Source organism: Salvelinus sp. IW2-2015, linkage group LG9, assembly GCF_002910315.2.
Source record: "Salvelinus sp. IW2-2015 linkage group LG9, ASM291031v2, whole genome shotgun sequence".
Classification (NCBI taxonomy): Eukaryota; Metazoa; Chordata; class Actinopteri; order Salmoniformes; family Salmonidae; genus Salvelinus; species Salvelinus sp. IW2-2015.
The window spans coordinates 31,211,449-31,239,412 of NC_036849.1; the positions used below are offsets into that span (position 1 = coordinate 31,211,449).

Below are 27,964 nucleotides of genomic sequence, written 5' to 3' on the forward strand. Positions count from 1 at the left end.
GAACCCTCCAGAAGGACAACCATCTCTACAGCACTCCACCAATCAGGCATTTATGGTAAGTGGCCAGACAGATGCCCACACCTCAGTAAAAGGAATGACAGCCCACTCGGGGGTTTGCCAAAAGGCACCTAAAAGGACTCTGACCATGAGAAACAAGATTCTCTGGTCTGATTAAACCAAGATTGGAGGAAACATGGCCACATCCCTAAGGTGTCTGGAGGAAACCTGGCACCATCCCTAAGGTGAACCATGGTGGTGGCAGTATCATGCTGTGGGGATGTTTTTCAGCAGCAGGGACTGAGAGACTAGTCAGGATTGAGGGAAAGAAGAACGGAGCAAAGTAGAGAGCTCCTTGAAGAAACCTGCTCCAGAGCGCTCAGGACCTCGGAAGGTGAATCTTCGCCCCCAGTCTAACAGGACAATGACCCTAAGCACACATACAAGACAACACAGGAGTGGCTTCGGGACAAGTCTCCGAATGTCCTTGAGTGGCCCAACCAGAGGCCGGACTTGATCAAACATCTCTGGAGACCTGAAAACAGCTGTGCAGCAACGTTCCCATCCAACCTGAGAGCTTGAGAGGATCTGCAGAGAAGAATGGGAGAAACTCCCCCAAAAAAAGGTTATTCAACAAAGTACTGAGTAAATGGTCTGAATTTTTACCTAAAGTTTTTTTTATTTTTATACATTTGCAAAAAATTCTAAACGCGTTTTTGCTTTGTCATTATGGGTAGTGTGTGTAGATTGAGCGATTAAAAAAATAAAAAGACGTTACAGCGCTTATTCTAAAATGTAACAAAATGTAGTAAAAGTCAGGTCTGAATACTTTCCAAATACAAGCAGGTGCTTCCACACAGGTGTGATTCCTGAGTTAATTAAGCATTAACATCCCATCATGCTTAGGGTCATGTATAAAAATGCCAGTTGCCGATTATTTTGTCTACCATGGCTAGAAGAGATGTGACTTAAAGAGAGGGGTCAATAAGTGGCTGAGCTTGACCAATTTGTTTTTCTGAAAGTTAAAACGTCCTTTTTTCTGATAGAATACATTTACAAAAGTTAGGAGGTCCAAAAAGGCACCGCAAAGTAGAAATGACCCTGAGAAATTAGAAAATGACAAATGACACAAAGTTGTATTATATGCCTGAAGCAAAATTACAAGTCATTCATTCAGACACCAAATAGGTTTTCGGGGCCCTCTTGTGGTCAATGATGCTACCTACAATGAGTTCTGAGAGGTCAATTTCAGTAGCAAGCTCAGCTCAAAAAGGATACTACCCCAAATACACAATCATTACATTTGTATTACGGACAGTATATGCAAATTGACCTAAACAATCTTTGATTTAAGAAAATCATGGTCAGTTGTATAAAGGCAGTCACAGGAAAGGTGCTGTCCGCAACACTCACTTTTTGGCAGACTACTGTATAATACACTGTACAGAACATTAAGWACACCTTCCTAACATTGAGGTGCAGGTTTGTAGACATTTTTGCCAATATATTAAAACCAGAATACCTWATTTACATAAGTATTCAGACCCTTTGRTATGAGACTCAAAATTGAGCTCAGGTGCATCCTGTTTCCATTGATCATCCTRAAGATGTTTCYACAACTTGATTGGWGTCCACTWGTGGTAAATTRAATTGATTGGACATYATTTGGAAAGGCACACATCTGTCTAAATAAGGTCCCACAGTTGACAGTGCATGTCAGAGTGAAAAGCAAGCCATGAGGTTGAAGGAATTGACCTTTGAGCTCTAAGATCGGATTGTGTCGAGGCACAGATCTGGGGAAGGGTATCAAAACATTTCTGCAGCATTGAAGGTCCCCAAGAACACAGTGGCCTTCTTCATTCTTAAATGGAAGAAGCTTGGAACCACCAAGACTCTTCCTAGAGCTGGCCGCCCAGCCAAACTGAGCAATCGGGGGAGAAGAGCCTTAGTCAGGGAGGTGACCAAGAACCCAATGGTCACTCTGACAGACCTCCAGAGTCCATCTGTGGAGATGGGAGAACCTTCCAGAAGGACAACCATCTCTACAGCACTCCACCAATCAGGCATTTATGGTAAGAGTGGCCAGACAGATGCCACACCTCAGTAAAAGGAATGACAGCCCGCTCGGGGGTTTGCCAAAAGGCACCTAAAAGGACTCTGATCATGAGAAACAAGATTCTCTGGTCTGATTAAACCAAGATTGGAGGAAACATGGCACCATCCCTAAGGTGTCTGGAGGAAACCTGGCACCATCCCTAAGGTGAAGCATGGTGGTGGCAGTATCATGCTGTGGGGATGTTTTTCAGCAGCAGGGACTGAGAGACTAGTCAGGATTGAGGGAAAGATGAACGGAGCAAAGTAGAGAGCTCCTTGATGAAAACCTGCTCCAGAGCGCTCAGGACCTCGGAAGGTGAATCTTCGCCCCCAGTCTAACAGGACAATGACCCTAAGCACACATACAAGACAACAAAGGAGTGGCTTCGGGACAAGTCTCCGAATGTCCTTGAGTGGCCCAGCCAGAGGCCGGACTTGATCAAACATCTCTGGAGACCTGAAAACAGCTGTGCAGCGACGTTTCCCATCCAACTTGAGAGCTTGAGAGGATCTGCAGAGAAGAATGGGAGAAACTCCCCAAACAAAAAGGTTATTCAACAAAGTACTGAGTAAATGGTCTGAATTTTTACCTAAATGTTTTTTTATTTTTATACATTTGCAAAAAATTCTAAACCCATTTTTGCTTTGTTATTATGGGGTAGTGTGTGTAGATTGAGCGATTAAAAAAAAAAAAAAATACGTTACAGCCTTATTCTAAAATGTTAGCCTTATTCAAAAATTTAGCAAAATGTAGTAAAAGTCAAGGTCTGAATACTTTCCAAATACAAGCAGGTGCTTCCACACAGGTGTGATTCCTGAGTTAAATTAAGCAATTAACATCCCATCATGCTTAGGGTCATGTATAAAAATGCCCAGTTGCCGATTATTTTGTCTACCATGGCTAGAAGAGATGTGACTTAAAGAGAGGGGTCTCAAAATTAGCATAAGGGTTTTAAAGGGTGTGTGTGTCAGTCACCAGATCTCAACCCAATTGAACACTTATGGGAGATTCAGGAGCAGCACCTGTGACCGTTCTCCATCACCATAACAACAAATACGGAATTTCTAATGAAAGAATTGTGTCGCATCCCTCCAATYGAGTTCCAGACACTTGTAGAATCTATGCCAAGGCACATTGAAACTGCTCTGYCTCGTGGTGGCCCAACACCCTATTATGACACTGTTGGCATTTCCTTTATTTTGGCAGRTAGCTGTACATTGACTTCTACACGGAGTGTAAAAAAACATTTAGAACACCTGCCCTTTCCATGACAGACTGACCAAGTGAATCCAGGTGAAAGCTGTGTCACTTGTTAAATCCACTTCAAAAATCAGTGTAGATGAAGGGGACAACACTGGTTAAACGAATTAAAGCCCTCGAACAAATCGAGACATGGATTGTGAATTGATTTCCCCCATCTATCTTCAGAGTTCGTTCAGTTAGGTGACCTAACTGGGATATGCTTAACACCCCAGCAGTCCTACAATCGAAGCTAGATGCCCTCAATCTCACACAAATTATCAAGGAAACCACCAGGTACAACCCTAAATCTGTAAACATGGCACCCTCATAGATATTATCCTGACCAACTTGCCCTCCAAATACACCTCTGCTGTTTCAATCAGGATCTCAGCGATCACTGCCTCATTGCCTGGGCGCGGTCAAACGACCATCCCTGATCACTGTCAAACGCTCCCTAAAACACTTCTGCGAGCAGGCCTTTCTAATAGGCCTGCCCAGGTATCCTGGAAGGATATTGACCTCATCCCGTCAGTCGAGGATGCCTGGTTGTTCTTTAAAAGTAATTTCCTCACCATCTTAAATAAGCATGCCCCTTTCAAAAAAATTTAGAACTAAAAACAGATATAGCCCTGGTTCACTCCAGACCTGACTGCCCTTGACCAGCACAAAAACATCCTGTGGCAGACTGCAATAGCATCGAAAAGTCCCGCGATATGCAACTGTTCAGGGAAGTCAGGAACAATACACATTCAGTCAGGAACGCAAAGGCTAGCTTTTTCAAAACAGACATTTGCATCCTGTAACTAACTCTAACTCAAAAAGTTTTGGGACACTAAAGTCCATGGAGAACAAGAGCACCCTCCTCCAGCTGCGCCCATGCACTGAGGCTAGGCGACACGGTCACCACCGATAAATCCATGATAATCGAACATTTCAATGAGTATCTGTCTACGGCTGGCCATGCTTTTCCTCCTGGATACCACAACCCCGGCAAACAGCTCCGCACACCTCGCAGTACTTGTCCGTGCCTCCCCAGCTTCTCCTTCACCCAAATCCAGATCGCAGATGTTCTGAAAGAGCTGCAAATCCTGGACCCGTACAAATCAGCTGGGCTAGACAATCTGGACCCTCTCTTTCGAAAATGATCCGCCGCATTGTTGCAACCCCTATTACCAGTCTGTTCAACCTCTCATTTCTTCCGAAATCCTAAAGATTGGAAAGCTGCCGCAGTCATCCCCTCTTCAAACGGGGTGACACCCTAGACCCAAACTGTTACAGACCTATATCCATCCTGCCCTGCCTTTCTAAAGTCTTTGAAAGCCAATTAATAAATAGATCACTGACCATTTCGAATCCCAAACCTACTTCTCCTGTGCAATCGGTTTCCGAGCGGTCACGCCTCAGTCACGACCCACCAGGTACTAAACGATATCATAACCGCCATCGATAAAAGACAGTACAGTGCAGCCGTCTTCATCGACCTGCCAAGGCTTTCAACTTCATCGTAATTATCGGTATGTACCAGATAATACTTGGTTTCTCAAATGACTGCCTTGCCTGTTCACCAACTACTTCTCAGATGGAGTTCAGTGAGTTGAATCGGAGGGCCTGTTGTCCGGACCTCTGGCAGTCTATGGGGGTACCACAGGTCAATTCTCGGGCCGACTCTTTTCTCTGTATATATCAACGATGTTGCTCTTGCTGCGGGTGATTCCCTGATCCACCTCTACGCAGATGACACCATTCTATATACATTCGCCCTTCTTTTGAGAGTTCAATGCCATACAACACTCCTTCCGTGGCCTCCAACTACTTTTAAACACTAGCAAAACCAAATGCATGCTTTTCAACCGTTCGCTGCCCGCACCCGCCTAGCATCACTACTCAACCGGTTCTGACCTAGAATACATGGACAACTACAAATACCTAGGTGTCTGGCTAGACTGTAAACTCTCCTTCCAGACTCATATCAAACATCTCCAATCCAAAATCGGCTTTCTATTTCACAACAAAGCCTCCTTCACTCACGCCGCGCAACTTACCCTAGTAAAACTGACTATCCTACCGATCCTCAWATTCGGCGATGTCATCTACAAAATAGCTTCCAATACTCTACTCAGCAAACTGGATGCAGTCTATCACAGTGCCATCCATTTTGTTACCAAAGCGCCTTATACCACCCACCACTGCGACCTGTATGCTCTAGTCGGCTGGCCCTCACTACATATTCGTTGCCAGACCCACTGGCTTCAGGTCATCTACAAGTCTATGCTAGGTAAAGCTCCGCCTTAGCTCACTGGTCACGGCAACACCCACCCGTAGCACGCGCTCCAGCAGGTATATCTCACTGGTCACCTTTCCTTCCAGTTCTCTGCTGCCAGTGACTGGAACTAATAAAATAAAATAAAATCACTGAAGCCTTACATTTCCCTCACTAACTTTAAACATCATCTGAGCAGCTAACCGATCGCTGCACACAGTCCATCTGTAAATAGCCCACCCAATCTACCTACCTCATCCCCATATTCTTTTTTTATTTACTTTGCTGCTCTTTTGCACATCAATATCACTACTTACACACCATCTGCTCATCTATCACTCCAGTGTTAATCTMCTAAATTGTAATTACTTTGCTACTATGGCCAATTTATTGCCATACCTCCTCATGCCATTTGCACACACTGTATATAAAATGTKTTTTTTTCCTATTGCGTTATTGACTGTACGCTTGTTTATTCCATGTAACTCTGTGTTGTGTGTCGCACTGCTTTGCTTTGGCCAGGTCGCAGTTGTAAATGAGAACTTGTTCTCAACTAGCTTACCTGGTTAAATAAAAGTTGGGGAAAAAATGTGTGCCATTCAGAGGGTGAATGGGCAAGATTTAAATGCCTTAACGGGGTATGTTAGTAGATGCCAGGCGCACCGGTTTGTATCAAGAAKGGCAACACTGCTGGCTGTGTGTGTCAAGAATGGTCCACCACCCAAAAGGGGTGTATATACAGTAAGTGATGAGGAAGAAATCATTTTTAGCCATTTCCATTTTCCCTCAGTTCAAATCATATACACTTAAACTGTCAAAACGTATAATAACTGACTGCGTTTTGAGATTTCCGTGAAGTAAAATGCCTCCCAGAATTGATGTATGGTTGAAAATATAAAATTCAAATATTATCTTTATTCATTCTATTACAGATGAACACCACTTGAGATTGTGATAAAAGCACACAAAAGGCTACGGACTGAAATCTGGTCACAGATAATTGGAAGAGGGAACAAAAGAAAATATTAGACGTGTTATTTCTAATAATGCAGAAAGTTACAGGGGAAAGAGAATGTATGTGCCACATTGACTTTGTCATTGCTATTGATTTTTATTCTGTACAGAYGACAATTTTGTACAAAATTAATCTAGATATAACACTACATAAAACAAAGTAAATCATATGTACAATATTAAATGAAGCCACATAGTACAGATCACAGACAAAAGGACACTTGTCAAGTTATTATATTCTGGAAAGTACATGTTCCATCTAAGAATTCCGGAAAACAATCCAAAACATTTGTTGTCTAACTTGCCATACGAGTAATTTGTGTGTCTTTAAAAAAACACACAAAAAAACAGTTTGAACAACAAATAAAAAGCTAACTGATCAAACATCTTTCCAAATGATACTGTTATATAAAAGCAAAGATTTTTTTTTTTGGGGGGGGGGGTCAAATTGTTTCGGCGAGTGCCATTCGTCCAAGACAAAAGATACATGGTAGTTAAATGAACACCTTTTTGCATTTAACTATTAATAATGCAGTTACCAAGCCAAGCCTGGATGTCAGTCTTTCAACATTGGCCTTTTCCATTGGCAGCTACAATGCTAAAACTAGCATCCAGGCTACCAGTTGCCAGGGACTAGAAACAGAAAAGACATTACAGATTGGATACACGTGCTAGATTTGCAAGTTCAAACAATGGTACCAGAGAAAGACTAACATTTACAATGGGGCCCCAATCAAATCAAATTGTATTCGTCACATGCTTCGTAAACAACAGGTGTGGACTAACACTGAAATGCTTACTTATGGGTCCTTTCCTTGTCCAGTCCAGGAATTGGACAGCTTCCTGACCTTGAAAAAGCAGAACAGACTGTACATATAGACAAAACGGGACACTGAAGAGCGCTTCATTGAAGATACACAAACATGTCACATCTATCAAGTTTCAGGAAGTGCTTTTTCAATAGACTTCTTCTTAACGGTTACAGATGTCATCCAAAGAGGGATTCAGGTTTGAAATCCCCTCTTTCTATGCTCATTCAACTGTCACYTGAAATGGTTGTCATCCAAACAGTGTTGCTGTTCTCATCGTGTAATATTCCTCCATTCGATAAACGGCTCTCTGATCCCCATTTGTTCAGTATTTCACACAAGACGAGTAACAGTCCTTTCAGCTCCACAGCAAAGCACCTCTGGGTAGGAGGGCACTGGTAAAAACCAACACGGGGAAACGTGAGAACGCTGGGGGGGGGGGCTTCAGGGCATGGGATATCATGGGTACCTCTGGGTAGGAGGGGACTGGTAAATACCAACACGGGGAAACGTGAGAACGCTGGGGGGGGGGCTCCAGGGCATGGGATATCATGGGTACCTCTGGGTAGGAGGGGACTGGTAAAAACCACCACGGGGAAACGTGAGAACGCTGGGGGGGGGGGGGGTTTCAGGGCATGGGATATCATGGGTACCTCTGGAACGAATGGAGGACGATGCTTGACTAGCAAGCAGCTCCAGGGCTTCTGAAAAGCCTGCATCTGAGGACAAGATGTGCGTTTGAGAAGGACTTCATTAGTCGGGCTGCGCAGAATCACAGTTCTACATCATCATCCTGCATCCCAAATAACAACTTATGTGATCGAGATGAGTAATTCTGCACCTCGCCTTCCTCAAACTGACACCCCCAGGTAAAGTGTCATAATGTCATTTCAGTTGGAACGTTTCTGGAATGTTCTGCATAATGTAGCATTACAGTGTGTGTGGCTACAGGTGTCTTGATGGACTGTGTCAAACCAAACACTTCCTAGCTGGCCATTGAGAGTTAAATGAAGCTTCCCAATAGCAGTAAGAACTGGGGACATGCATTATGTATGAATTACGGAAACTGACATGTCTAAGAAGGGCTTTTGAATATGACAAACTGGGTGCGGACTAACAAACACCCAATGTGTTTCTCAGTATGAAATAAGTACCATTGTTTGAACTGTCAATATTTCATTGTGATCTGGCTCACATATTGCCAATGGACTTCAACAGAAGGGAAAATCAATCCAACGAAAGAATGTGCATGGCACAAAAGTGTAGAGTGTAAAGAGTCCAGTGTCCACAGAGAACCTCCCGTCCTCCCTCCATCCTAGTCATAAAGTGACTTCATCAGAACAGATGGATCAGTCACTTCAGAAAGTCCTGTTGCTCTTCATCTTATTAATGAAAAAAACAACAATTGAATCATCTGAGGCTCCAAAAAACAAAGGCAAACGACGCAGGCTGTCTACCTAGATAGTCATCCTGGTTTCTCTCACACAGAAAAACACGGACACAGAAAGAACACAAACGGTCTTGGCACTGGCAAATGTCCCTGGGATTAAACAAAATTTAAAAAAAATTAAAACTAGAGAAGAAACAAAACGTCCCGAAAAGTCGATCCAACAGTCATCCCCGAACGGCTGTTCTTAGTTTTGTTTCCCCTTGACAGAAAATGACATAAGAGGAAACGAGAGGAGCCCCCCCCCATTCTGTTTCTGCTCTCTACGTTTGTTGTGCATTCTACCAACTGCGCTCAACGGGGGAACATAGGAGCTTGTCATGTCACTAGTGGAACGGAACTTCCCCCATTTTCATTCGTACAGTAAGAACCTGGAGGGATGAGCCGATACTGTTTTATGCACGATTAAGCAACAACAAAAAAAATGTTGGCAAGACTAAAAAAGAAAGTTGCGGCCCCACCCCTCCCAACCTGAGAAAGCAGAAATCCAGGGGGGGGGGTTGTGTACTGGCGACGATGAGGAAACTGGGCCAGTAATCTGAATGTGCTGTGTGGATGAGGGTGGAGAGAAGAGGGGACTGGACACTAGAGGAAAGCGAGAAGAGGGGACTGGACACTAGAGGAAAGAGAGAAGATGGAAATGGACACTAGAGAGAAAGGGGCAGACCTAGAGCCCATCGCGGGTAGTGATCATGACGTCGGCTCGGCGATGGGTCTCCAAGGCTTTTGCGGTGTAGATGTCCTGAGGGAGATCAGACTTACGCCGCACCATAGGCCGGTCTTTCCTCTGGTCTCTCGTTCGTAACTGCAACAGGGGAAGGGGAGAGTGTTAAAGAGAGTTAGGTCCAATGGAATAAAAATGCTTTGCTTGTAACTACAGTATCCTCCTGGGTATGGTCTACTACGTTTTGGCCACAAGTACCACTCCTTTTTTCACATTACAAAGWCATGTTTAGAAACAATCACCAATTGACAGAAAACCGCTCACCATGCTTCATGCTAATGAACTAAGGCAGCCATGCACCAAACAGGACAGTGAGAAAAGAGTTGGTGAAATGTTAGCTACCAGGACTACCCTCATGACATTTAAACAGAAAGAGAGACAGAAGGGAAGGAAAGAAAGGTGAGAGTAGAAGAGACAGAACAGACAATAACAAAAGTAGTTGATTCCAGTGTTCAGTCCATGGTCTGATGAGTCATCCCTCCTCTATAGGAGAAACAGTTGATGAGTCATCCCTCCTCTARAGGAGAAACAGTCCAGGACCCATTTTGAAAAGAGTGATCAGGGCCCAATGTCATAACATGTCTCAGAGTAGATCATAATGATTAAGATGACAGGTGRAGGGGGGGACCTGATCCTAGATCAGCACTGACGGACAGACCGAAGACGGACAGTTACCTGAGCGACTTCTTCCGTTACAGTCTTTTTTAACCTYTGAACTTCTTCATAGGTTAATGGACCATCAAACTCCATTGCTACTGGACCGTTGAGGCCAGTGGAATCAACACGGATAAGAGACTAATGTAACAGGAAACGAACACACAAAAAGAAAAAAATGGGAGAAAGAGACTTAAGTCGCATGCAAAGAAGAATGAATCAGAGAGAGTTTAGATAAACAGAAGGGTTTAGAAATTGGATGCTGGAGTCATGGCTTCTATTAGTGATCTGGTGAGAGTAGAAAATGATGCGGTTCAGGCAGACTAATTCAACTGATCGTTAGTACGGTCATTAAGAGTAAATTTTACCTTATACTAGGACTGTTCAACATCCACCCTAGAAGACTACCTATAATAAAACAAAACATTGGGAATGTAGTTCACAGTAGGTACTTCCACCTTAGTTTGTATTTACTGAGACCAGAAATGAAGCAATATAAAAAAAATGGGAATGCAGTTTAGGAAGACCATTCAGTCACCTGGCATTTCACTTGACTTAGTACAGGGTTGGCTACGGAGATCGCATGCCAATAGATCATTCAGCACCCAACCCATCTCCTGATCAACCTCCTGATCTTAAACCAGGAAAGGGTGATGCAGCGCATGTGGAAATGTTTTTGATAGAAAAGACTGGTCATGCTCTGCACAGCAAACAGTCCTCAGAGGGAAGACAGAATAGGAAACTACTCCAGCTCTTTATATGGTACACGCATGTACACACTGCTGTGTGTCCTACACACACACACACACACACACACACACACACACACACACACACACACACACACACACACACACCTGTGGGTTGGATTTGGCAAGGTTCTCAATCTTGATCCAGGCCTCTTCCCGGTCTTTTGACTTGGCCTTCTCTCTATAGAAGGAAACAAACATCTACATTCATAACCGCAGCCCCCCTCTACAGTCACTACAATGTATAGTCCTTCAGATATGAAATATTATCATTCAGATTTTCATATGTAGTATAATCATTACAATACTGTCTAAACTTGAGACAAAATATTTTCTTCCAGATTAGCGTATCATAATCTATTTACCATTACAATATGTAGTCAACATTTGATACATGCTAATCTGAATGAYAATATTTAATGAATATGGTGCACATTTGAAATGTAATATTAAATCATTCACATTAGTATATCATATTTTAGTCTTAACTACAATCTGTAGTCAAGATTTGAGATACACAATATTCTCATTTCGGATTAGCAAATGACATACTTGTTTTTCTCTGCTCTGAACTGCTGTGTGCAGTCATCAAAGAGCTTCTGGTTCATCTCCATGAAGAGCTTGAGAGCATTGTAGATGAGACCATGGATGGTCCTGCACAGAGACASACACACAGGCAAAGACAGCAGTGAGTCAGTCTGCCGTCATGTCTAAAAGGGTAGCCCTGTCCTCCAGCCCAAACCAAAATTAGATTCCAGTGAATGACTAAAGTAGGTCTGAACCACTGTTGAGCTCCCTGCAGTCAACACTAGCACTTTCAGAGCAGCTTAATGTTAAAGAAGTCTCATTCCACATAAAACAGTTTGGTAAGGTGTTGAACTTTCAAATCATTAAAAAAATAAAAATTGTTAATTAAATATGCCTCCAAGGGACATGGGATGAAATTAGTTTTATTGGTAATCTGTTTGACTGAACCTGCCTGCAGTGCCAGATGGCTGTGCACTTTTGCCCACTGTTCCATTGGTATTTTGCACCAGGCAAGCTCACAAAAAGCCAGGCAAGCTCACAAAAAGCCAGGCAAGCTCACAAAAAGCCAGGCAAGCTCACAAAAAGCCAGGCAAGCTCACAAAAAAGCCAGGCAAGCTCACAAAAAGCCAGGCAAGCTCACAAAAAGCCAGGCAAGCTCACAAAAAGCCAGGCAAGCTCACAAAAAGCCAGGCAAGCTCAATCAAGAGCAGCTAAAAAGTTTATAGTATAGTATTTAAACCCAGGTCTTGCTAACACTACATGTTCTGAGATATTGGAGTGACGACGAGGCCTACGAGGGCAGATCAGTGTCACTGTTATTAGGTCACACAGCGGAAAATGAAAAATGTCTTACTGGACCAGGTAATCCCTCCAAATCTTAGTTTGTTGTCTTTCTTTTGGTGCCTAATGAACATGACTATTTTTGAGAAGGGGCTACTTACTTGTTCCAGTGGGTCTTGGAGTTGCGGTAGAGCGCCGGGAACATGATGGGGAGGATCTTGGCTGCGTTGTCGCTGATCAGACTCATGATGTACTCGTTGTTCCAGTAGTACAAAGCCCTCTCTGCTACCTGCACAATGACCCAAAGCACACAGCACCATCGGTGAGGACAGCTCACTCAAAATGGTGACAGCAGGAGGCGCCATATAGAGAGATAGAGAAGCACACTTGATTGGTGAAACATCCTTCCATTAAGCCTAGAAATAACTGTTCCAACATATCTCTAGAACCCCTCATGTTGGTTTCCACTACAAGGTCAAACCAGGCGGTACGGTCATTACATCCTGGTTCTTGCTTTGTTTCAATGGACTACTTAGTTCTAGGAACCAACTAGAAACATTTCACTACTCAAATTCACTTTCCCACATAACCGTAATGACTAAAAGTCAAAAGGTCACCAATAACAGGGTTCCCATGGCATGGGGTCAGTCACCTGGAAGTGTGGGCTGGACACACACTTGGCCAGCTGCCTGAACAGTGGCTCCATGACCTTGACGAACTCGGACGGCTCGATGACGTCTAGAATCTCTTCCAGCTCGTTAAGGAACATCACCTCTTTGGGGGAGTGAGTCTTGGGCCAGTATTTCAGAAGGGCCATGACCACCTGGGAGACACATTGAGCAGTGAGCGGAGTGGATATTGACCAACAGATCAGTGAGTAACACACACAATAATGTTCATGAATAAGCAAAAACATTASTTTAAATTGAACTTTTTATAAATAGTGTATGTTAACATGCAAAGAGCATTTACACACATTAATGTTCATTAAAGTTAATACATTATTTGTCACATGCGCCGAATACAACAAGTGCAAACCTTACCGTGAAATGCTTAAGCCCTTAACTTAACCAACAACACAGTTAAGAAAATAATTACTAAATAGACTAAAGTTTTATAAAAAGCAACAATAAAAGCTCCGAGTGGGGCAGCTGTCTAAGGCACTGCATCTTAGTGCAAGAGACGTGACTACAGTCCCTGGTTCGAATCCAGCCTGTATTACATCCGGTCGTGATTGGGAGTCCCATAGGGCAGCGCACAATTGGCCCAGCGGCATCCGGTTTTGGCCTGGGTAGGCCGTCATTGTAAATATGAATTTGTTCTCAACTGACTAGCCTAGTTAAATAKAAAATGTAAATAACAAGGCTATATACAGCAGGTATCGGTACCAAGTCAATGTACGGGGGTACAGGTTAGTCGAGGTAATTTGTACATGTACAGCACCAGTCAAAAGTTTGGACACACCTACTCATTCTAGGGTTTTTCTTTAATTTGACTATTTCATACATTGTAGAATAATAGTTAAGACAAACTATGAAATAACACATATGGAATCAAATAGTAACCAAAAAAAAGTTAKATTTTTTTATATATTTGCGATTCTTCAAAGCCACCCTTTGCCTTGACAGCTTTGCACACTCTTGGTATTCTCTCAACCAGCTTCATGAGGAATGCTTTTCCAACAGTCTTGAAGGAGTTCCCACATATGCTGAGCACTTGTTGGCTGCTTTTCCTTCACTCTGCAGTCCAACTCATCCCAAACCATATCAATTGGGCTGAGGTCGGGTGATTGTGGAGGCCAGATCATCTGATGCAGCACTCCATCACTTTCCTTCGTGAACAAATAGCCCTTACACAGCCTGGAGGTGTGTTGGGGCATTGTCCTGTTGAAAAATAAATGATAGCGCAAACCAGCTGGGATGGCATATCGCTGCAGAATGCTGTGGTAGCCATGCTGGTTAAGTGTGCCTTGAATTCTAAATAAATCACTGACAATGTCACCAGCAAAGCATCCCCACACCACCACCTCCATGCTTCAGTGGGAACCACACATGCAGAGCTCATCCGTTCACCTACTCTGCGTCTCAAAGACACGGAGGTTGGATCCAAAAATCTCCAAATTGGACTCATCAAACCAAAAGGACAGATTTCCACCGGTCTAATGTCCATTGCTCGTGTTTCTTGGCCCAAGCAGTCTTCTTCTTATTGGTGTCCTTTAGAGGTGGTTTCTTTCCAGCAATTTCACCATGAAGGCATGATTCAGTCTCCTCTGAACAGTTGATGTTGAGATGTGTCTGTTACTTGAACTCTGTGAAGCATTTATTTGGGCTGCAATTTCTGAGGCTGGTAACTAATGAACTTATCCTCTGCAGCAGAGGTAACTCTAGGTCTTCCTTTCCTGTGGCCGTCCTCATGAGAGCCAGTTTCATCATAGCGCTTGATGGTTTTTGCGACTGCACTTGAAGAACTTTTCAAAGTTCTTGAAATGTTCCAGATTGACTGAGCTTCATGTCTGAAAGTAATGGTGGACTGTCATTTCAATTTTCTTATTTGAGCCATTCTTGCCATAATATAGTATTTTACCAAATAGCGCCATCTTCTGTATACAACCCCTACCTTGTCACAACAACTGTTTGGCTCAAACGCATTAAGGAGGAAAGAAATCACACAAATTAACAAGACACACCTATTAACGTAGGGGTAAAATTGCCTATGCCTAGATAAACAGCAAGTAGCAGCAGTAAAAACAAAGGGGGGGATGGCAGGAAGCTTGGCCCCAGTGATGTACTGGGCCGTACGCACTACCCTCTATAGAGCCTTATGGTCAGATGCTGAGCAGTTGCCATACCAGGTGGTGATGCAACCAGTCAGGATGCTCTCGATAGTGCAGCTGTAGAACCTTTTGAGGATCTGGATAAGAGCGTCTGCTAAATGACTTAAATGTAAATGTAATCCGTAATAGTTTGCAAGCCCTGCCACATCTGATGAGCGTCAGTCGTAGTAGGATTATAAAGTGTAACCGATCCGTTTTGATCAATGGGTCGATATGCATTGCAATACAAAAACCTTCTGAGAAGAGGGAATACAACATCACTGAAGGGGTAATCAATACACCTTACTTGTGAGCAGAAATTTCACAACTTACTGGTTCAGTGAGAGTGCTGTCCTTCTCTAGAAACTGCACCACACAGTATGCCAACTAGGGGGGAGAAAAAGACAATGGGACACAATTACTGGCTGATCCTAAAATCAGTCTAATTGTGTTGACATTCACAACGATAGGACACAATTACTGGTGACGCTGGCTGGTCCTGTCAGCCAAATTGTGTTGACATTCTCAACGACAAGTCACTAACAAATAATTGCAGTCATGAAGTTGCAGTAACTGTTGGACTCCGTAATACTAGCAGTATAACTGCAATGTAACAAACTGACTTTTTGTGAGGTGTTCTCATTTTGCATTAGGCTAGCTCTAACACAGTTGATCGAGCTGTAATGTAGATATTATGCTATGGTCCATAGAGCAATGTATTGCACAGCAGTTTCACTATATATATATATATATCTAGTGAAACAGTCTGGCAGACACCGAGAGAAACAGTGCGAGCGAGAGGCTGGCCCAGAAAGAGAGAGGCCCCTGACAAGGACCTTTGTCTTCATAGTAATTCTGGCTTGTGAATAGCAGATATCTGATTCCAGCTAGCTTGTGGCAGCCAGGCTACTGCCCTCACCTCCCACACTGCCTGAACAGGCCAGGCCCCATTGGAAACAAGCCCCACTGCCTGACCTACACCTAATATCAGTCATTTCCATAGTGTGCATTCAGTAGGGCAAAAGGGGCAGAACAATCAGAATGTGGCAGATAGAAAGGGATTAAATAGAGCTGAAACAGCTCCCTATTATTGATGGCAGAGAATCATGTCTGTTGTACACACTGTATTTCTGTGTGTACATTCTGTAACYTCGCACCCTCTTGAACAGAGCCCAGGGCAGCATGGCTGATAGAACAATCAGAGCTGTGTCGTGTTCATTAGGGTCACACAATGGAAAACGTTTTAAAATGGCCACATACACTACATGTTAAATGTATGTAAATTCTAAAGTATTTTGTAATGTCCTTTTCGTTATGGTCGGACCCCAGTAAGACAAGCTGTCGCCATTGGAGATGAAAAAAATAATAAATCAAATCTGTCAACGGAAAACGAAAACACACGTTTCTTACTGGACGAGGAAGTCCCTCCCCCCCGTTTCAGTCTGTTTTCTTCCATTTTGTACCCAATGAACACGACCCAGACCCTAGACAGACACAAGGGCTTACCTGCGGATGGTAGACACTAAGTGATTTGACTTTGTGCAAAGGCAACAGGACCTTTAAAAGGAATATCTTGTGCTCCTCTTTTAGTGGTAAGGCAAACCCATTGATTATACTATGAAAGAGAGAAACAAATTACAATTAGAATGATTCTAATCTAAATCATTTCAACTGAACTCAAAATAGTAATGAATATGAAACAGATAAAAGGATAAAACAGCAGCAGAGCAATGGTTAGAGATCCTATCTGCAGTCCAGAAGACATTATGAGACTGGATAAAAGTCCAAAATAACTAACTGTACTGCAATACACGCCGAGTTAGAGCTTAAGGTGTACCTTCCAAGTATCTCCAGTAATTCTGCTATTCCATTATGGTGCTCAGTCTCGTAGATAAACCTGTCAAAAAACACAGAGACATTACATTTTAGTTACACAAKCAAACGTCCATTTCTTAGTGGTTTGAAACTAAAAAAACAACCACGTTGTCCCCACTGAATCTTTAGCAATCGATTTGATGTGTTAAAATATCTGACAWAAAAACAAAAGCGGCTGAGATTAAACTCACCTATAAAATATATTATTGATGTGTTTTCTGATGTAGGCCCGTAGTCCCAGGAACTTCCCATATATCCTGTGGAGAGTTGTTTTCAGGAAGTCCCTCTCCCGCGGGTCTTCACTGTCAAACAGGTCTAAAAGCTGTGGACACATGACATCCCTCCCGTGCTTAACATTTAACTTTTTTGGGGGGGGGGGAAAGATTTCTTTAGTAAATAAAATGCTTTGTAACACCATGTGCCAAAAAAATGTGACTGAAAATTGTGTTGTATGATGCAAGGAAACGCTTGAYTAAAAATATCCTTCATTAGTATCACTGGTACTGGTGTTGACAATGGAAGACTGCTGTTCTCTGATCCCATGTAGTGCATCTCTTGCCGTTGTGCCATGCGCAAGGCACTTAACCCTCCCCAAAGTTAKATATTGCACTGATAGGCTAAAGTATAAAACACGTGGTCTGTCAACCCCCCCACCCCACACCTGGAGAGCTACTGGGRGTGCAGGCCTTTGATCCAACCCTGCTCAAAACACAAGAGTTAGCTTATCAAGGTCCTGTTGAGCAGCTGATGTTTTTTTAAACAAAATGAGCCATGGTAGAGCAGGTCTGGAGCAAAAGCCTGCACACTCCGTAGCTCTCCTGGACACTCCAGGAGGAGGGTTGGTCTCSCTGCAACATTACAATTACAACCAAATACTTTGTCTTTATAAAATAATTCCCTCATTCAAAGAACCAGGGATCAAAAGGCTAAGTAGGACGAGGTAGCTAACAAAGATGTTTATCCATTTGTAAAGGTTAAAATATTCAGGGGAAATCTTGACAGCYTAGGTCATAGGAGTTACTTGTCAATTAGTAACTTTGTCAGAATTACATGGTCAGTATAGGTTAGGAGGCGAATCRTGGCCAATTTTGAGCGCTTGAGAAGGTTTTACAATTGGAGTATTCAGAATTTGCGGTTCCACACGAGCACCTGTACCAACTGGGTGTCGGGCATTTGCGGTTCTACATGAGTGCCAGTGGAAAGTTATTTTAGGAAATAGAACATAAAATTAATACATGCTAATAGCTAAATAGTTAACTAGCTAAACTACACAATATATTTTGAATTGGCCATGTAGTTAAGTCTGTTGTATATCTTTATTTTACCTGCTGCGCAAATGTCTCCCTCCCCTCTGGCAACAGCCCACACACAGGTGATGCACACCATTACCTTTCTAGGATTTTCATTGCTATAACTGGGATTTTTTTTATTTTACCCCGCTTTTTCTCCCAATTTCGTGATATCCAATTGRGATCCAATTACCATCTTGTCTCCTCGCAGCAACTCGCCAACAGGCTTGAGAGAGGCGAAGGTCGAGTCATGCGTCTTCCGAAACATGACCCGCCAAACCGCGCTCCTTAACACCCACCCGCCTAACCCGGAAGCACCAATGTGTCGAAGGAAACACTATTCAACAGACGACCGAAATCAGCCTGCAGGCACCCGGCCCGCCACATGGAGTCACTAGAGCATGATGAGCAGAGTAAAGCRCCCCCTGCCAAACCCTCCCCTAATCCAGACGATGCCGGGCCAAATTGTGCGCCGCCCTATGGGACTCCCGGTTACAGCCGYTTGTGACACAGCCTGGGATCGAACCCGGGTCTGTAGTGATGCCTCAAGCACTGCGATACAGTGCCTTAGACCGCTGCGTCACTCGGGAGGACCCCACACTAGTAATTATTATCAACAAATGTGCAAACACAGCTAYGCTCACTTTGTCTCAAAAACACATCTCACGACTGCATGATTAAAAGACCATTCGTGCCAGTCAATGTAGGTCAATATTAATTTCACTCCGATGCACTCTGCAGAGATTGGGAGGACACTGAGCAAAACATCGCATCAGGAAGACACTGATCCAATTCTGATCAGAGTAGCCTAATTGTTTGATATTGTGATTTGAGTGATTTTGTTTTACTTGTCCATTTGGACAATTTAAAATGTATAATCTATGTTTCTTTCAGCTCTTACCTGCATCACAAACTTCTGGTCGATGTACTTCTTTGCTATGTTCGGTTGAAAGTCAGGAGATTCTAAAAACCGAAGGAAAAATTCGTAGACGAGCTGGAAAGAAAACATTTTTAAAATGCATAATTTGCAGAATGCATAGCAAGTGCCCTTCCTTACAAAAACGCTTGGTAAAAATCTAAAATATGTTTCATTAGATCACATAATTAGACAACCTAATTTTCATTAGATCACATAACAGCGTCAGTAATTTGGTGGGAAATATCTGTATATAACATCCTATCATAATGATCGATAATAAAAACAGACYTGCTCTTTTTGTCCAAGCCGAGAGGTAAGGAAGGTCCAATGACTGTTTACGCTGATTAGATACTTTAATTATYCAGCACTGTACTTGAGAGAATGTAAGGTCTGCAACACTTCATTCTTACTCAAACAGCAGGGTCGTGTGTTCATTAGGACACGCAACTGAAAACAAATTTGCCGGGTAAAAGTCCATGTAGTTCCTTCCGGTTTAAGTCRGTTTTCTTCATTTTGGTGCGTAATTAACACGACCCAGGCCATGTGAGCTGGGTTAGTAAATATCCCTAGGTACCTGGAGATGTGGCCATGCAGCCTCAAGCGTAGGCTCGTCCTCCTCGGGGTCGAACTCTGCTCCTGTGGGGTTGGACGACGGAGGCAACGTTCGGAACATGTTCACCGCAAACTAAGGGGGGGGGGAGAAGCAAAAGAGTATATTCAGAGTCAGTAGACCACAGTGATGAAGGCCAGTATGGAGTCAAATTGCTTCAGTGGCTGTTGTTTTACATTGAATGTAACAGAATTGACAAGGACACATACTTGACCTTTCCGTCATACCTTAAACCAGGACTATTCAACTATATTCTTACTGGGGCCAGATGAAAAAAAAAAATATATACACACACACACATACATACATACATACATACATACATACACTGCTCAAAAAAATTAAGGGAACACTTAAACAACACAATGTAACTCCAAGTCAATCACACTTCTGTGAAATCAAACTGTCCACTTAGGAAGCAACACTGATTGACAATAAATTTCACATGCTGTTGTGCAAATGGCAATAGACAAAAGGTGGAAATTATAGGCAATTAGCAAGACACCCCCAATAAAGGAGTGGTTGTGCAGGTGGTGACCACAGACCACAATATATATATATATATTTATATTTAAAAAATTAAATTAAAATAATTTTAAAAGCGACACCAATAAAAAGGAGTTTTCTTAAAACGTTGCTAAAAGTAATTTAGAAAGACGGTCGCAACCCAACAATTAGATCATAATTGAAAAGGAAAATAAGCAGCCTTTGTTATTTTTTTTTATTTCAACTAATAAAAGCTTCCTAAAACTTTAGGTAATCTCTTTTTTTTTTTTTTTTAACTAAGCATCTCAATAAATACCAAAAATATGTCAAATCAGGTAATGCCAAATTCCAGTCTGAAGGAAGTATGCTTTGAATTAATTTCCCTCTGTCATTTGGTGCATTGTTTGTCTCACTCCCTTCAAACAAGTCCTTGTGAGCGTCAGAGCGGGAAACAAAAAAAGGCACGTACGTGTTCCTTAGAGTCATAGCTTTRAGAAGTATTTCGTAGCTTAAACCATTCAAAACGATAGAGCCAAATTCAAAATAAAGAAAATAGTCAACATGCAACAAAGGCGCTAGAAACCGCTAAAACCCAGACTAAGACAACCCACTATAGTACTGGTCATTTCGGCACTGAAAGTCAGAGTTTGGATMAGATATTTTTTAATGTTCAGAATTGATCAAAGMGCCGGWCTAAATCAATTAAAACGGTCTGGATTTGACCTGCGGACAACCAGTTGTATAGCCCTAAACTAGTCACATAGCTGAATTAGTGAAAGTGATAGACAAGAGCACGTTATCCCATCTAAAATCACTTCTAGACCTGTGTTTACCTCAAGGGAACAAGGAAGGGAAGAAGGGGGGGGGGGGGGGGATGTCTGAAGTATTCAAAACACGTCCCTAGTTAGTAATCCACTTGGCACGGTTCTTTCCTTTGACCCAAGTGGTTACCATTTGTCTCTGAACATCAACTGACTGACTGTGGGGTGCTATAACTGACTGACTGTGGGGTGCTATAACTGCTTCTGCCAGTAAAGACAGATCATGAGACAGTGCAGTTGGCCTGAGGAATAGAACACTGCTATTTCTGATAGCTAGGTACGCTATGTTCAAACCCAGATTTAGCTTTGAAAAAGAGAATGCGTTTCACATTTAATATGTCATCTTCTGTATGTAATTCGAATAATGAACTGCCTTTTGAAGATATTTAAAAGATCTCCGGATTTGAAGATCCATTCATCAAAAAGAGGGACGTTTTTTTAAATTCACTGTCAAATTAAAATAACTCTCATTAGCTGCCAGCTACATATGGCAGCTTAGATCTATTCTAGAGAAAATTTCAGACTGACATTGGTATTACGTCAGACAGACAAGGAAGACTAGAGTTGGAGATTAGGCATCCAGGGCGAAGAATTATGAAAAAATATATATTTTTAAAATCAGACTAAACGGAAGGTTTGACACATGAAAAGGCTTGCTGCATTTACAACTTATCCATGAAAGCATTACGCCGAGCCATAAGACATTTCACTTTAAAACAACGATGGGTAACTTAACTGGGTGGCACGCATGCAGGGTATTGCGTCGCGCTCCATATTTCAATTATAAATCTTTTTTTTTTTTCATGGCTTTGACATCCATAGCTACTCCTATTTGTATGTGAGCCGTAACCAGGATTCATGTCAATCTGGAAGTCAATTAACATTGCAATTCCAATTTTCCTCATTGCCAAAGATTGTCTTTATATTGACAAGATGTTCGAGCAGTCACTTGACTAATGGAATACATGTCTCAAAGATGGAAGGCGAGATCATGGTGACCATTCTAGCCAATGAGGGGGCAGATACACAAGTGAACAACAGGCCATAGAGATAGGGGACTCATCTTTGTATCTGTACCATATTATAGCATCTGTGAAAGCATGGGCAGTACGTGAGCAGTATCCAGATGTTGATACTGTTAAACCGTTCTGTACCATACCGCGGGTAAAAACACATACAGTGTAAGTCGGAGCTGACATACACTTAGGTTGGAGTCATTAAAACTAGTTTTTCAACCAATCCACACATTTCTTGTTAACAACTGTAGTTTTGGCAAGTCGGTTAGGACATCTACTGTGCATGGCACATAATTTTCCCAACAATTGTTTACAGACAGATTTTTCCCCTGTATCACAATTCCAGTGGGTCAGAAGTTTACATACACTAAGTTGACTGTGCTTTTAAACAGCTTGGAAAATTTCAGAAAATTATGTCATGGCTTTTAGAAGCTTCTGATAGCCTAATTGACATCATTTGAGTCAATTGGGGTGTACCTGTGGATGTATTTCAAGGTCTACCTTCAAACTCAGTGCCTCTTTTGCTTGACATCATGGGAAATCAAAGAAATCAGCCAAGACCCCAGAAAAAAAAATGTGTAGACCTCCACAAGTCTGGTTCATCCTTGGGAGCAATTTCCAACCGCCTGAAGATACACGTCCATCTGCACAAACAATAGTACGCCAAGTATAAACACCATGGACCATGCAGCTTCATAACGCTCTGGAAGAGACACGTTCTGTCTCCTAGAGATGAACGTACTTGTGTGCGAAAAAGTACAAATCAATCCCAGAACAACAGCAAAGGACCTTGTGAAGATGCTGGAGGAAACGGGTACAAAAGTATCTATATCCACAGTAAAAACGAGTCCTATATCGACATAACATGAAAGGCGCGCTCAGGCAAGTAAGAAGCCACTGCTCCAAAACGACCATAAAAATGGAAGAATACGCGTTTGCAACTGCACATGGGGACAAGATCGAACTTCTTGGAGAAATGTCCTCTGGTTTGATCAAACAAAAATAAAACTGTTTGGCCATAATGACCATTGTTATGTTTGGAGGAAAAGGGGGAGACTTGCAAGCCGAAGAACACCATCCCAACCGTGAAGCACGGGGGTGGCAGCATCATGCTGTGGGGGTGCTTTGCTGCAGGAGGGACTGGTGCACTTCACAAATAGATGGCATCATGAGGCTGGAAAATTATGTGGATATATTGAAGCAACATCTCAAGACATCAGTCAGGAAGTTAAAGCTTGGTCGCAATCGGGTCTTCAAATGGACATGAACCCAAGCATACTTCCAAAGTTGTGGAAAAATGGCTTAAGGACAACAAAGTCAAGGTATTGGAGTGGCCGTCACAAAGCCCTGACCTCAATCCCATTGAAAATGTGTGGACAGAACTGAAAAAGCGTGTGTGAGCATGGAGGCCTACAAACGTGACTCAGTTACACCAGCTCTGTCAGGAGGAATGGGCCAAAATTCACCCAACTTATTGTGGGAAGCTTGTGGAAAGCTACCCAAAACGTTTGATCCAAGTTAAACAATTTAAAAAGGCAATGCTACCAAATACTAATTGAGTGTATGTAAACTTCTGACCCACTGGGAATGTGYTGAAAGAAATAAAAGCTGAAATAAATCATTCCCTCTACTATTATTCTGACATTTCACATTATTAAAATAAAGTGGTGATCCTAACTGACCTAAAACAGGGAATTTTTACTAGGATTAAACGTCAGGAATTGTGAAAAACTGAGTTTAAACGTAGTTTGCTAAGGTGTATGTAAACGTCCGACTTCAACTGTATACACATACTTRATTGTATTTAATTTGATGATGCACAAAACAATTTAGGCAACAGGGATCTTGATCCAGGAGGGGATTGAATGTCTCTGCTGTCACCAAGAAGCTTGATCTTGGCATCAAGCTAGCAAGTCAGAAATCCAAAAGCAGGGCGTCCTGAGCTTGATAATTTATTTGACATGTTAGATTTCTTATAGTTATACTTAACTTAGAAGCAGTGGCTTAACTCATCAAATAAGCCTCATGTAGGAGTTTAGCGATTAKATTTTTTTGTTGACCAAATTRGACACTCATTGACCTCCAAAAATTCCTAAATTCGTATTTTCATGGACAGATTTTGGGGCGGAGTAAAACCTCTCGCTTCGGCTCTTTCTGAATGTCATTGCTTTCAATAATTGGGGGTAGCACATCCTGGACAGCAGGTCAGATTGTCAGAAGGTTGTTTGTGCTACCCACAATAGAGATTAGAGATTATGGTTGCACATTGGGTAATATTGAAACGTGTGCTACCCTACCCTTTGTATTCAATTCTGAACAGTAGGGACAKAATAGTAGCACATTCTGATGGACAGCTCAGACTGTCAGAAAGTAGCACATTTTGGGCAGTAGCAGAGATGATCATAGCACCAGCCCTACCCAACCATAGAGACACCCCGCCCGAGCTGGCTTTAGGGTGTCTCCTCCAGTCAGTCTGCTGACACTCACCACGTGCACCACCTCTGGGTAGATGGGCTCTGTGATGACGTTCCTGTTGTGCGTGATGTACTCCACCATCTCGCTCAGCGCCGCCCGCTTCACTTCCTTCCATTTCAGGTCACTTAGTGGGTCTGACAGGAAGTCAAAGAGCACACAGCACTGGCGCAGCTTCTGCACAAACAGCTTCTCCTGCTCCGCCGGAGCACAYTCTGAGGGAGAGAGATGTAATTTTCAATTAAATAGTGCTCGCTGCATGCAACAAACAACATACAGAAAAATAGTCAACCAAAAAAATACACTGCCAACAGAAGTACACATTCCAGTTTTGACCCTGTTCACTTGAGACAACTTCTTTATAAACCCATATGGTCTTAAAGCTGGGGAGGTCCTKAATAGAATTTGAAACGCAAAGTTAAATTGCTCAAAATTCTAGTTCAAATCCCTGCTTGACCAGACAAAATGTTATGTCCCCTACTCAGATAAAAAGCCATCTTTGCCTGTTCCCACAAAGAAGGAGATTTGGGGGGGGGGGGGGGGAAATATAAAAGCCAACAGTGTTAGGGGGGGGCAATATATAAGAGCCGACAAATGTGTAGTCAGTCGCTTCATTTGGTCAAATACACAACTGAAAAGGCATCACTTCCTGTGCGTACTATACAGAGTTAATTAAGAATTGTTTCCACCTTGGTAACCAAAATGCTCAGAACATACACTCTTGCTGCACAGCCTGCACCATGTCCCAAAGTCACCAATAACAACACTGCCAATGTAAACAACAAAGACAGCAGGCAAATAAGCACATATGCCATCACTAATCCCTCATCTGCCATGGCAYGGTGGCAGGCAGTCAGCATGACAGAGAACTAGGGCTGGGCAATATCAAATTAATTTGATTAATTCCYATGTATATGTTTGTGAGCGATATTCCAAATGCCTGTATCGTAATATAAGTTTTTTTTTTGCCAAGCCCCTCCGGTTGTCTCACACAAACAACAACGATGACAAATCACTCCTTCCTCTGACAAGTGGTTTCAACTCGCTACCTGCATTTGAAGTTCAATTTCTGTTGGAATCAGTCATATGGACACCAAAACACATTGAGACATTATTTTTACTGTAATAGGAGTTCACTTTCCTAAAGATATCCTTTTGATGTCTCAACTCATCAAATTGCAGAGCAGACACTACTGAAACGGGAGTATCAATTAATATTGATTATGGAAAATGTACGATCAGGTTGTCTCACGTGGCATTTCAGAACCACGTGCCGCTAGTAGCATTTTAGCCAAAGACGTATACTAGTCTCGTCTTTAAAAAAATGTTTATACAAAGTGTGCAATAAGCATAAAAACACAATTATATAAAAAAAGGAATTGGCAACTCGTTCTCATTCTGAGAAATAAGGTAGYCATCTTAACAAAGTGGACAGGCTAACGTGCTGTTCAAACAGTTGGAGATGGATAGAAGGGTGTGTTCATAACAATTCAACTGTTCTGCCTTGTTAGCAAATAGATCCAAGTTGGCTAAACTTGAAATAAAAACATTAGCTGGCTAATCACGAGCACGTGGGCTTGTGCTTGAGAGATGGTTGATAAGACCTGTGTTCATTTTCTATAGTGCCTGCTACGAGAAGTGAATGTGCTTTATGCATGGTTCTGGTTAAATTTGTAACAAAAATAGCATTTTTAAAGACAGATCAGTAATTATTGCAAAGAAAACAGGTTAAACTATTCAGATAAAATAATGACATAATTAGCAGGCCTTATGGTTGTGGAAGGCTTAACTTGGGAATACATTTCACAAGGCCTGAATTAATTTGATTTTTTCAGACTTTTTGAAATGCAATGTATTTAACCTTCTCTTGTACAACAAAGCTAAGAGAAATTTATTTTTGTCATTTTAAAAATCGAGATTACAAAAATTGTCCGTCAGTTACGCAAAAAAAAATAAACGGAGATCTGATTTAGGCCATATGGCCCAGCCCTAGAGATAACGTCAGTAGAACATGCCAACATACACAAAATGGGACACATTCCACAGCGCATAATTTAATGTATTGGGTGGGCACCGTGTCAGTTGACACAGAGCTGTCATGCTGCAGCACAGAGAGCTGTCAAACACTTACTGTCCACCAAATTTTCTTAATACGTTGCTATGGGCACAGCCAAACAACGGAAGTGATGGKTTCGACTTAAGTAGCTCGTKGTAGGTAAAGTATACAAGTGTAATTTTAGATTTATTTCACTCAAGTTGGCTAACGTTAGTTAGACCTACCTACAAGTAGATGTGTCAGAGTTAAGGGCCTGCCACCAAGCCAATAACTATAAAAGGATAACTAGGCGATAATGATCAACTATAGGTTTCATAACTAACACGTTGGTGAGCATCCACACCAGAGGAAAATGTATTATTCTACAGCAGTGGTTCCCAACCYGAGGTACTAGGACCCTGGGGGTACTTGAGAAGCCTAATGAGATCATAGGCCTACTGTTAAATAAATAAAAACGAGGGGGTACTTCAGGGGTACTCCGGTCAAAACAAAATTCAGTTGGTGGTACAGTAACCGAAAAAGAGTTGGAAACCACTGCTCTACAGTCCTACACCTGTCAATCAACTGATCAACGCATCCTACTGCTAACTGCCTATTAATAAGGTGGTAACACGAGACCATTTAGTGCTTTCATGGTGTATTCTTTGTCAGTGACAAGTGTTGTGTCTTTGGCATCATTAAACTGAAGATGAATCTTTATCAAAAATTCTCTAATTATTATTACGTAATTAAACTACTTAATCATGTAACTGTAATTAACTCGGAAGTCAGGGAACCAAAGAAAATATTCAGATTYCAAAGTTATAATTTTGCTAATATAACTTTCAGATATTTTAATATCTGATCACTTAGTCTTCTGACTAATGAATTCTTCTTTACCTCACGTTAGTCTCATTCCAAACGTCGTAAATTGTTGGTTATCTGCACGAACCCAGTCTTCACTATGAGTCATCCATACATCAATTGTCTTAAAATAATTTATTTACTAACTAAGTACTCACAAAAATGCATAAAACAAACAAGATATGGTTACAAAGAAATGATCGGGGGATGTGCCCTAGTGGGCTAAACCGGTATGGCGGCTTGTTAGACAGAGTGATAATTATAACAATTGAAATGCTAATCCTTTGCACATGAACACTCACTCATTCGGGAACAATTSCAATCAAAATGTATATTTACGCTCAGTGTGTTGTCAGGATCTCTGTTGAAAAGTTTGTTTCTGTTGGAGAGTCTGTCCGCCCTCTCTCTCTGTCGTGGTTAGAATGGATAGTTCAGAGTGACATTCATTCATGTCGTTATAGATAGA

The 27,964-nt window shown here is 42.1% G+C and overlaps 1 protein-coding gene across 5 annotated transcripts in view; it reads right to left on the reverse strand.

Moving 5' to 3' along the window:
- Positions 1-9,391: 9,391 nt before the first annotated feature.
- ppp2r5ca (protein phosphatase 2, regulatory subunit B', gamma a) overlaps positions 9,392-27,964 on the reverse strand; it is a 51,715-nt gene continuing 33,142 nt past the window's right edge. For 2 of the 5 annotated variants that reach the window (XM_070445260.1, XM_023994921.3), the window contains 12 exons: positions 24,615-24,814; positions 19,769-19,879; positions 19,177-19,269; positions 17,178-17,308; positions 16,949-17,008; positions 16,618-16,726; positions 15,445-15,498; positions 12,952-13,122; positions 12,461-12,588; positions 11,544-11,645; positions 11,100-11,172; positions 9,435-9,669 (listed from right to left, as the gene is read on the reverse strand). In XM_070445260.1, the coding sequence (XP_070301361.1) occupies positions 9,532-9,669; positions 11,100-11,172; positions 11,544-11,645; positions 12,461-12,588; positions 12,952-13,122; positions 15,445-15,498; positions 16,618-16,726; positions 16,949-17,008; positions 17,178-17,308; positions 19,177-19,269; positions 19,769-19,879; positions 24,615-24,814 (1,370 nt within the window). In that variant the 3' untranslated portion in view covers positions 9,435-9,531. Of the gene's footprint in view, positions 9,670-10,263; positions 10,384-10,610; positions 10,651-10,963; positions 11,034-11,067; positions 11,173-11,543; positions 11,646-12,460; positions 12,589-12,951; positions 13,123-15,444; positions 15,499-16,617; positions 16,727-16,948; positions 17,009-17,177; positions 17,309-19,176; positions 19,270-19,768; positions 19,880-24,614; positions 24,815-27,964 lie in introns of those variants that run through there. The other 3 variants (XM_070445262.1, XM_023994923.3, XM_070445261.1) reach the window with 3 other exon arrangements.